The sequence below is a fragment of the Stegodyphus dumicola genome, chromosome 10 (assembly GCF_044657685.1).
Source record: "Stegodyphus dumicola isolate Sdum_Otavi_A_Nest chromosome 10, ASM4465768v1".
Classification (NCBI taxonomy): Eukaryota; Metazoa; Arthropoda; class Arachnida; order Araneae; family Eresidae; genus Stegodyphus; species Stegodyphus dumicola.
In genome coordinates, this window is record NC_140777.1 from 57642298 (window position 1) to 57654775 (window position 12478).

General features: G+C 32.6%; 1 protein-coding gene across 1 annotated transcript in view; it reads right to left on the reverse strand.

Annotated features, from left to right (window-relative positions):
• The window catches only part of Ranbp21 (exportin-5-like protein Ranbp21), a 179327-nt gene extending 167717 nt beyond the window's left edge, over nt 1–11610 (reverse strand). The window contains exon 1 of the mRNA XM_085825111.1: nt 11415–11610. Within this exon, the coding sequence (XP_085681237.1) occupies nt 11415–11516 (102 nt within the window). The 5' untranslated portion in view covers nt 11517–11610. The remainder of the gene's footprint in view (nt 1–11414) is intronic.
• Between the last annotated feature and the right edge of the window lie 868 nt (nt 11611–12478).

Consider the following 12478-nt stretch of genomic DNA (forward strand, 5'->3'; position numbering starts at 1 on the left):
AAGTTGAATTATACTACTTTTTTAAATAAATTTCTGACAAAACTGTGTTAAATACTATAATTACAAATTTTTATTAAATCCCTTCTCTCTCTCTCTCTCTCTTTATATATATATATACTAAATAGCTTGCACTGTATAGATATTGAATGCACGGTACTATTCCGTTAGAGCAACATCAGTTAAAAATGCAGCATTTTTTTTTTTTTTTTTTTTGGCTACCAATTGTTGTTAAGTATAAAATTATATAGTAATAGAGTTCAAAAGATTGAAAAATTACTTCTGTAAAAAGTATTTTTTTTTTAATTTCATAATTCTTAAAGAAAGTAAATTTTCCTTTTGAACTTTTTAATCTAGAGTATTCTACACCTAAATAACAAAATTAAATTTAACTAAACAGGTGGCATAAAATTACAAATATCATTCAATATTATAGAAAAAATTTCAGTTTTTTAATATAACCAACACCACATAAATTCTATCAAATATGACTCTAAATGGTGGCGAGCAGTGCCCTGCTGAAATTTGTTTCTCTATTTAGCACTGCTCCCCAATCATTTCACAGTTAGGGTATGATATCCGGTTTCGATACCCTATACCTAAAATTATAACTGTGATTCATAGTGAAGTGTTCAGCATTTCTTAAGTCCTCTTTCTTATATCCTTTCTAGCAGTCTGAAAATATTATATGGCCATCCACGATGTTTTCTTAAATGATAGTCATCAATATTGTAGCACAACAATTGGGAAAGGCAACTAGAAAACATTCTTTGCTTTTCCAGCATAAACCCCAAATATCCATTGTTCTGGAAGAACATATCCAATGTTAATTCAGAAGTCAAACAACAAAAATCAGCGTTATATTTACCAAATTTATACCAAATAACGCTGATTTTTGTTGTTTGACTTCTGAATTAGTATTTATTCGGCGTGTTATTGTGTCTTAATATCCAATGTTGTTTTTTCTTTTTGTGAAAAGACTCTCTTCTATTTCTATGATTTTGTTGGTTCCACTGATTTTATTTCTTTTACAAGACATCAAGCTAGTTGCTCATACCTCCCTCAAGTAGTTATTCCAATCTACTGTTCTATAATGGCTGATTTCTAACTGAAGTGGAATTCAGTTCAGTTAAATTCAGTTTTAAAATACACTAATTCAGTTCAGTTGAATTCAGTTTCTAACTGACGTGGAATTCAGTTGCTATCAATTTCTATCACCACAGATAAAAAAAAAAAAAAAAAAAAAAGCAATGGCACTGAGGAAAGAGAGATCCGAGCCTTCAGATCATGTTTTGGTTCTCAATCCTTTTCTTTTTTTCACAGCAAGTATGTACGTAACAACGCCATACAGCTTGTTTGAGACAAAAGCTTTCTCTCACTCAAACAGGAGCTTTGTTTGAGTCAAAAGTTAACTTCATCGAATGATTTTGAGAACAAAGTCAATTGCTATGAGTTATTCTTTTGTCTTGAAAGAGATTTATAGCAGCCTTTTTGTCATTAGGTAATTTCCAAATTGTGTAGTCCATCATACTAAAAAATTAATGTGTGAAGATATTTCAAACGAAAACTGGAAATCTCAGGCCACAATATTTGGCTTGAAATTTCCAGTTTCCAAATAAAGTTTCTTGGGTAAAAATATATTTATGGGAGCCTCTTGGTGATACTTGGGGGTACATGGACACTGCATTTGTGCAATTCTTTGACTTGTTATTTTGGCTTACACAAATCCAAAATAACAAGTCAAATTACACAAACTCGGTATCCATGCACACACCAAACCTATTTTCACTTAAAAAAAATCAGAGAACTGCACAAACTAGGCATTACGTACTCCCTTGACTTTGTCCCTGTACACATCAATCTATACAGTCAAAAGTCGTTAATTCGGACACCCGTAATCCGGAATGATCTATAATCCGGACCTCAAAGCTAAAATCTTTCTGCGCATGCGCATAGGCGTTTTACTCGTGCGCGCAAGACATTTACGACTGCGCATATGCATCTGTGCAAGTGCAGAATACGTTTTCGCGTGCGCGCTTAATGTATAACGGACGGTATAAGCTAAAATTATCTAATTATCTATTTCAGTTAATGTTGATAATTGCGTTGTTCCTTAATCTTCAAATTGGATCCGGCTTATTATTTTTTGCAGACTGTAAGAGCAATTTTCTAAAAGTAAGCTTGAACTTTCGATTATGTCAAATAGAATTTCCGATGCTGGAGCTCCCAAAGGATCTAGAAAACGAAAGTATGTTTCGATGTCCATCAAACAAAAAACGAATTGCTACAAAAAATGGATAAAAGCATATCCTTTGTTTATCTAACCGTTTTGAAATCTGTTTATCAATTTCACGTTGCTCTGCGCCGGGGGGGGGAGCGCACGTCGCGGCGCGCAATGAACTGGAAGTTGATCTGTCAACACTATCGTTATCTTCAGGGCAGATGTTTTTATTTTAGTCGGCTTATGATTCCTTACTAAATGTAGTATTTAATTTCGATGTACTCCGTCTTTGATATGATTTAAATCAAATTCCTCGTCATTATAAATATCACGAATACAAATCACATAGTTTTCTGGTTGCAATTTTGTAATTTCGGCTATGAGTAAGGTATGCTTTACGCATCCGCGCGTTAAAAGAAATGTTTAATAAAGTAAACAAATAAATATCAGGCTTCTTTTTTGGTAAATTTGGATACCCTTTAGATCATAATTGCTCATTATTTTATAAATTATGGTTTCATATTTTTAGTTTTATAATTTCTGCATGACATCTTACCAGATTTAAACTAATGATCTATAATCCGGAAAAATCGATAATCCGGAATCGCCGAAGTCCTGATGAGTCCGGATTAAAGACTTTTGACTGTATTAACTTTAAAAGTCAAAGAAGCAGCCAACAAAAAATATATAATCTCAATAAACTATATTTTAAATTAAACAATGAAATAACATAAAAAGGAATTTCATCTCAGCACTACACAAAGGAAATATCCACTTACCTTATTTACAAATTTCTCTGTCTTCAGTCAAACGAAATTCCTTAACAGCATCCAGAAACTTACTAAAATTATCTGAACTAAAACCTGTATACTGGCATTGCCATATAAATTTACAAAAATAAGAGTAAAAAATATCCTCTGTAGTGTATCCTCTGACATTTGACCATATGCATTGCTTCCTACAAACAGGACACTTATAATGGCTACTAAGTAAACCTTTCATTTACCCACACGTCAATTAATGCTGTTTTCCCTTTCATTCCCAATTGTTTAAAAACTAAAATCAATCTTATTACATTCAGCCATTTTACTGTGTAAAACACAAAATAACCAATATACTTCCTAAACACATACACAAGCCCTTATTAACCTTTTTCCATCATTCAAATTCACTGCAATCACACAACCAATTACATCATAATAGCATTTCCATAACATTAACTACTCAGGTTACCATAAATGAAACAACAACTTAACGATAATCCAAGGGGCACCCTGAGAAGAAAACAAAGGAAAACACTTTTTTTTTTTTTTTTTAAACTGACATTGCTCTAACAGAATAGTACTGAATGCATTGCTGATTTTATCTTATGCTGCAGACAATTTTGTTTTTGCGAATGTTTATAAAATTTGGCAACAAATTGCACTTTTTTAGCTACAAATTGCATCATGCAGTTTTTGTTGCCAAGGGAATTACAAAAAATAAGTATCTAAAAGTTTTAAATTTAATTTATATGCTTTTTAGCAAATGTAACATGTAAAAAAATCTGGTACTTTCTGATTATCCGCACCCTTATCAACAACTCATGAATTTGCCGACAACTTTGGAAAGAATTCAGGAATTCATTAGCGACTAATTTCTTCCTGAAGGCAAAAGTTATTTAAAAAGCGATGGAGGTCTAAAAATTTCGTACAAGAGCAACCAAGCAATAATATATATATAAACTTGGTAATACAACACTTTTTTTTTTTTTTTTTTTTTTTTAAGAATCCTGTAATTTGTCCTCGTGCTGTTGTTCTCCTTATGTGCACAGCAACCTATTTCCACTAACAAAAAACCAGATAATTGCATAAAATAGACATCTCTAAAAGCTTGGCATTGTGCATTGGCGAAAACAGATGCACGCATACCTGGATTACCCCATAAATATCTTCTTGCGACATCATGAGTTGCCACATAACTACACTGGTAATAAAAATTAAAGAATAATGAGAAAATATATATTTATGTTAACTAAATAAAATGAACACAAAATTACACTTCCACACATAAGTTAGCACTAGAAATATGCAAATTTGGTGACTGACAATGTGGTGTGCAACGCATGCATGCTGGAATTCCAGTCCGTAATGTTTAACGTGAATGTGGTTTCCAAGAGTGATCAGTATTCAGTAGTTACGGCTAAAAGGCATCATTTAAGTGAAGATCAAAAGTGACAAATAATTGGCAGAATTGAGAGAGGTTAAGCACAAATGAAGGTGATTCAAGATTTGAATATCCCACAAAGTGTCATATCAAGAGCTCGGAGCTGCTTTTTTAAGCAATTGATCAGTTGGTAGGCAGCCTGCTCAGGGACAGCCAAGAACAACAACTGCATCAGAAAACCATTTTCTGTTGTTGTCGGCTCGAAGAAACCACGGAGCAACTACAAGTAATTTGGTTTTAGACCTTCTAACTGCCACAGGAACTTGAATTAGCCATTCTACTGCTGCACGAAGGCTCAACGAATGTATGCATGAGAAACCATTGGTTTGTGTCTCAGGCACTCCAGCTTCCATAGGGATCCATTTACAGTGGTGTCGTCGTCATATTCAATGCAGCCAAGATGACTGGGCCCAAGTATTGTTTAATAACGAGTCCAGATATAGTCTGAACAGTGATTCTAGATGTGTTTTGATCTGGAGAGAAGAAGAAACATGCAACCTGCCTTCTCTTTTCCATGAAATATCCCATTTCTGAAACCGTGGATAAATGGTTTGGGAAGGAATCATGACAAATGGCCCCACCAAGCCGCATATCCTTCAAGGAGGTAAATACACCAAGATATGTGGACAAAGTATTGGAACCCCAATTTGACTGTTTTGGGCTGCTGTTGGCCCAGAGTTTTTGCTAATAGGTGACAATGCTCGGTCTTATTGAGCATATGTGATGTCAGAATGCTTGCAAACAGAAGATATCATGCAAATGGATAGGCCTTCTTACTCACCTGACTGAGCATGTGTGGGATGCTTTAAGGCACTGATTTTAGCACGTCAAATTCCTCTCCAGATCTTACAGGAGCTAAAAGTGCTCTTTTAGAAGAGTGGTGTACTATTCTATAAGAGCTGATAAATACTATGAAAACAAGATATGAGGCATGCTTATCTGTCCGAGGTGACAGTACACCATATCAAAGAAAAATTTTTTCTAAAAAAGGTGAACTAATATTTCCATCATTTTCCAATTTCCATAAATTTGGTTTTAATTTCAATATTTTGCAAATAGTCAGCAGCTTAACATTGTAATTTGTGTTAACTAATGCTTTTGTACAAATTTCTATTAATAATTTTTCATTAAAGATCAGTTACATTTTATTTTTGTCATTCCTTTAATTTTTGACGAATAGTGTATTTTAGCAACATACTGCTTTGCCTCTCATGAATACATTTTCACAATATTTTAGTTGGGGTGTAGATAATCAGAAAGTAAATAAATTATCATAACATTATGATTTATAATAAATTGTTCATACTCATTAAGTACTTACATAGAACAAATTGTATAAAAGGACATACATACGACAAGTACTTGCAATGAATTTTAAATATTTAGCTGTGGTATCGCGAGAGTCCGGCGACCTGTGTACCTTCACGCGCTGCATCCCTGCTAGGAGCAACCCTGCACTATACACAAAGGCAAGTAGAAGATAAATTAGCAATTTTGTTTTTCATGCAATTGCAATATTTGCCAAGACATGTAAATGATAAATGCTGCTTCTAGTTTTATATATACCTTTTCCAGATTTATTTTGTCAGAACATGATTTTACATATTAAGTGAAAACAATACATCACTTCTAAGATGTAAAAAGAGGAATAAAAAATATGCCCATGGGAACTATGAAGTATTAGTAAAATTTATAGAAGTAACAAGGAAAAAGTAAATATTAAAAAAAAAAGTATAAAACCATTCACATAGCAATAAAGTATGAGATGCTATGTCATGCATCATACAGATACTTTTTGAAATATACTTCAACTTGTTTGGTGTTAATTTAAAAAGAAAATTTCTTAACACTGCCATTAATATCATAAAATGAAATAAGTGTGAAATAAAATATAGGTACTTGCATAGCAACACAATTACATAAGTATAATTTTGTAGGTGAAGCAGTTCCAGTATCGATTTTCAAATTCATTACTTAAATGTAAAAATGTATAAATAGGAACTTTTCAGTGGAAGTCACATTTTTTCATGAATTTTTTTTTAAAAATGATTTCCCAAAATATCACTATTTACCGTAAGCTCGCAAACATTTAACATATCAGAAGAAAAGAAACTTTACAAAGAAAGAAAAGACAATTACCTAAGCAATTTAAAATATAAATTTAATTATTAAATAAGGATTATATAATACATTAAAACCAAAAATAAAACACCCACACATTTAGTCGTCGATAGATATAGCGGTTAGTGATGATATGCCTGGGTTCGAATCTCAGACAAGACATGGGTGTTTGTAAGCATATAGTGTCTGTGTGGAAAGGAGGCACTCAAAACACATCATCGAAAGAAAATCAAGAAACCACTCAAGAGATTGATGGTAGAGGAAGAAGGAGAAGACTCTCAAACCGCTACTCCCTTGGATGTACTCTCTCAAAATTGGGCAGGAATATATCAATAAGACTAATGATGAAATTCTGGTGTCTACCCACTTCTATCTGTTCACTGCAGTTTCTTTCATGGGTGTGAAATTCCATGAAAGCATGATTTAAATTAAATTAAAGTCAAGAACTATCATGATTTGTCTAAAATTATTGGAATTTGGAATATAGCAAACAGAACAACACAAAAATGGCAACTTTGCTTAAATGATTGATTATGAGCATGATTGCAGCTTGGTACATCCTAAAAATTTGGTACTTTAGTAGAGATACCAAAATACGTATAAGTATCAAAGTATATATAATAATAAAAGTATAAAATGAAATGAAAGTTTTATTTTATCACACACTTTATTAATACAATATAATGAAAGTTTTAACACTGCGGTAAAACACACTTAGGTTAGTAATTTTTTCGAATAATTTTAAAACAAATGGGACCCATGGGATACTGGCCCATGAAAGATGTTTGAAAACTAGGACATTTTCTTTCAGTCCCCCTCCTCCAACAGCTGGCTCCTGATTTTATTTCCACAAAACATCATTCATAAAATAGAATTACATGATTAACCTGAGAATGTTTGCATGGAAAAATTGTTGGACAGACGATATGTTTCGATGTTTCACAAATTTATCTGGCTAATCTTTGGAATATGGTAACAGGCAGTTTGGCGACATTTTGGTAGGCGATAAAGGTTACTACCTAGGATTTTGGCAATAATGTGAGAAGTACCGAGTTCCAATTACGCATTATTTTGGGTGAGAGAAATGAGAGATCATGAGACATTTATGGACAAATCACAGTTGTTTAATCTGAAAAGGAGGAAAATTTGGGAAAATATCTGCAGTTCTTTATAGCATTTTGTATTTAGGTTCATTGTGTGTTGTGTGAAAGAGCGTTCCTTAATTTTTGGATCCCATGGCCCTATATAAAGTGAATTTGAAATTTTTATTGCATTTAGCATTTGGTATTTAGCTTCATTGCGTGTTGTGTGAAAGAGTGCTGATTAATTTTTGGATCCCATGGCCCTATATAAAGTGAATTCGAGGAAGGATATTACTGATAAGTTTGAATGGCGGTGCAAGAAATCTGGTGAAAATGGACATACGAATACGATTGAGGGCACGTGGGGTGCTATAAAAAGTGCTATTCGGAAGTATTATGATAGGAGAATTTTGCTTTTTATTTAGCAGAGGAAGTATGGCAGAAAAATTACCAGAAAAATCATTCAATGATTTTATTGAATCCATAAAAAACGTTTATCCGCTATGCACTCAAGATTCTGAAGAAGATTAGGTAAGTTAATATTTTTTATCATTTGAGGATATTATTTTTATGCATTGTTCGAAATGTAAGGAAATAAATTAATATGGTATTATTGGAAAATTGTTATTAGCAATAAATTAGTTTAAAGTAATTAAGATTTGAAGCTAATTTTTATTAATTTAATGCATGTGTTTATTTATATTTTAAGTAGTGTTTTTTAATTTAATTATATTTTAATTAAATGATAGTTATTTTGTGAATTATATGTTTCTAGCATTTTGGAATACGTTTCAATAGAAGTAAACGTGCATGGAAATAATTTAAATATTTGCCACTTAGTATTTGCAACAATTTTTAATGTTTGCGTTATAAATTGGCATGTGACGTTTATAATAGATAATTTAGAGGGAAAAGTTTATGGATATTTTATTTATTTTATATGTGCAAATGTTCATCCTTCGAAAGGTATATACTTTTTCGCGATCAGGTAATTTGATATATGTCCTTTTTACCGAATTTAAAGATTCACAAAATTTTCATGCATTTTCGTGAAATTTTTCTAATTTATGAGAAAAAAGCAGTGTACATGGATATAGTGAAGAGTGTGCGCAATGCTATTTTTGTGCAATTCCGAGATGTTTTTTTAAGTAAAAATAAGTTGACGTGTACATGGTTTAATTATATTTTAATTAAATGATAGTTATCTTGTGAATTATATGTTTGTAGCAATTTGGTATACGTTTCAGTGGAAGTAAACATGCATGGAAATAATTTAAATATTTGACACTAAGTATTTGCAACAATTTTTAATGTTTGCGTTATAAATTGGCATGTGACGTTTATAATAGATAATTTAGAGGTCAAAGTTTTTGGATATTTTATTTATTTTATACGTGGAAATGTTCATCCTTGGAAAGGGTATATACTTTTTCGCGATCAGGTAATTTGATATATGTCCTTTTTACCGAATTTAAAGATTCACAAAATTTTCATTCATTTTCGTGAAATTTTTCTAATTTATGAGAAAAAAGCAGTGTACATGGATATAGTGAAGAGTGTGCGCAATGCTATTTTTGTGCAATTCCGGGATGTTTTTTTAAGTAAAGATAAGTCGACGTGTACATGGTTTAATTATATTTTAATTAAATGATAGTTATTTTGTGAATTATATGTTTGTAGCAGTTTGGTATACGTTTCAGTGGAAGTAAACGTACATGGAAATAATTTAAATATTTGACACTAAGTATCTGCAACCAATGTTTGCGTTATAAATTCGTTGGTGACGTTTATAATAAATAATTCAGAGGTCAAAGTTTTTGGATATTTTATTTATTTTATACGTGGAAATGTTCATCCTTGGAAAGGGTATATATTTTTTCACGATCAGGTAATTTCATATATGTGCTTTTTACCAAGTTTAAAGATTCACAAAATTTTCCTGCATTTTCGTGCAAGTTTTTGTAATTTATGAGAAAATAGCAGTGTAGATGGATAAAGTCAAGAGTGTGCGCAATGCCATTTTTGTGCAACTCTGGGATGTTTTTTAAGTAAAAATAAGTCGACGTGTACATGGTTACTCTGTATGTGCAATTCTGAAAAACGCTACAAGGAGTTTGCGATTCTGCACTTTTTCCCAATTTTGCAGTTAATATTTGTCATGATTAAGCAGTTTTGTTCCATAAAATTTCTAGCATAAGTGTAATTGGGCTAGCAGATTGTTGGGAAAAGTGTTGAGTAAATAAAAAGAAAAGAAACATGTCTTTACTTCGTGAAGACAAAATGGCGGCGGAAAAAAAAACAAAAAAACAGAGGCTTGCTGTAGCAGAGTTGGCCGCCAAATTTTCGCCAAAAAATCACCAAGTTACCATAATCCAAAGATCAACCATTTATCTTTCTATACAAACTCCCACCCCTATTATAGGAAAGATTATCTAATGCCATTCACTGCAAGTGAAAATCAAAGATTTTTAAAACTCATAATGCAATCAAAGTTACATTATTTGAATATCATAAGGTCATGAGTGCTATCTGCCCTCATGGAAAACTTTTCTAGGGAAACTGACTTACGTTCACATTGAACATGGTGAAAACAATATATACTAACTATGCAGCCAGCCCATTTGCATGGTTTCAAACCCAAAGCAGGTTGAATACGATCATTCAGTGGTCCTAACCACTCAGTCACTGGTGGAGCCCAAAAATGACATCAAAAAAATATATTAATAAAAATATGCTTATTATTTAATTTTATTAGATAGCAATTATAAAAATATTAAGCTAATCTTTGGAATATGGTAACAGGTAGTTTGGTGACATTTTGGTACGGCGATAAAAGTTACTAGTTAGGACTTTAGCAGTGTACATGGATATAGTCAAGAGTGTGCGCAATGCCATTTTTGTGCAATTCTGGGATGTTTTTTTTTTTAATGAAAATAGGTTGACGTGTACATGGATGATACCATGTATGTGCAATTCGTAAAAACGCGGCAAACAGTGGGCGATTCTGCACTTTGTCCCAATTTCACACGTAATCTTCGTCATGATTAAGCACTTTTGTTCCATAAAAGTTCTAGCATAATATTCTAGCATTGTTATATAAATAAAAAAGTTTTATACCAGGCATAGCTCAGTAAAAAAAAACTTGCTGTAACAATATATTTCATATATTTGGTAAAAGTTTACAATTGGGTGCCCCTTGTTTTTTGGTGATTCTTTTTTGATGCCAAGATCAGTGCCAGGAAGGCACAATTTCAAAGTGGCCACTACACAAAACCAAAAGAAGTTAGAATTGCAAAAACTGTGTGTCCATGTACAGGTCGATCTGTTTTCACTTAAAAAAAAAATATCCCAGAATTGCACAAACTGGGCATTGCGCACTACCTTAAATTTTTCCATGTACACATCAATCTATTATCATTTAAAAAAAATCAAAAAGCTAAAACTATCATGGTAACCAGAAATGAGGTTTCATAGCCAAAATTTAAAAAAAAAAAAAAAAATTGTCGCTAATCGAAGAGGCACCCAACTCTACACTAGAGCCCATTTTTATTCAATTATGAATAAATGTTATAACATTTTCAGACATCACTCGAAGCTATAAGGAAAAATTGTAACATACTGTACTGTTCCCGCATTAATTAAAAACGAAGTATATTATAAACATGTTTGATCTTAATACTTAAACACTGAAATTTTCAAGAGCGCTTTACATTATTTGTTCCTTTGAAATGTTAAAAATTAAGATTTTAAACAAATACAATCATTAAAAATTATCAGGAAATTGAAACCTTGTGCGCTTCGGCACGTTGATTTGCAGAAGTGCAAGGATTCATCACTAAATTCACAGCCTCGACAAGTTCTGTGTAAGTTTCTTCAATATTATATTCCATTTCTTTCGCAATCAAATTAAAGAAAAAATTTTTATATGAAGCACCACGAAGAAGGCGAACACATCAATTCAAAAATTTTTCACACCAAAACACTTCTTCCGTGGATGATGCCAATTTTAAAAGTAATATAACAGAGCGCAAAGAAAAGGAAAGATATTTTTAGCAAGAAATAGATAGCGCAAGAAAAGAAAAGCGAAAGAATATGTTTTTTAAATCACTTTGTCACATTTAATACCATAAATATTCAGTTTAAATTATAAAATGGTTTTGAATCGAATGGTGTGCTTTATTCCTTGATGATGAAGCACACGTCGCAAAGCGTCGCCTTTTCTCTCATCTAATTACTCGTCTCAACGGATATTGTTCGGAGGACTTGGCTCCTTTAAGGATATGGGCGACATTTCATTATGCCAACGGAAGTAAGTAAATATCATGTCAGGAATAGGTGCTAGGGAGAAAAGGAAAATGTATGGGGAAAAGCGAGTGCAAGATTGCGTCTGCGCTGGCATGAGCTTTGAGCAACAAGACAAAGATACTTTGTCTACTTCACTCACAATTTTGAAGGATAACACCCGGTGCACGAATTGGAGAGTCTGCCATCTCTTCTTCCCTGCTACCAAACCACTCGGTAGAAGTTTTGGCTCTCCTTATACTATTTTAAGTACATAGATGCCTCACAAACACTTTGCTTTCTCTAGAATTCGAAACTGGGACCTTTGTTCTGACAATTAAAGTCAGTAACAGCTATACAACTTGGACGTCTTCAGGAGACTTCTATTGATCATGTTGTAACGTTCTACTGGTCCGTGGATTTAGAGTGATTGATTCGAGTGTTAATTCGAACTCAGACTTTGATGGAAAAACTACTACCCTCGATATCAAGTATCAAGGTAGCAGTTATTTCGCCCTTCGCCATCTTTTATCCTGTCCTCTGGGACTTATATCGTGCTGCGCTCATTCTA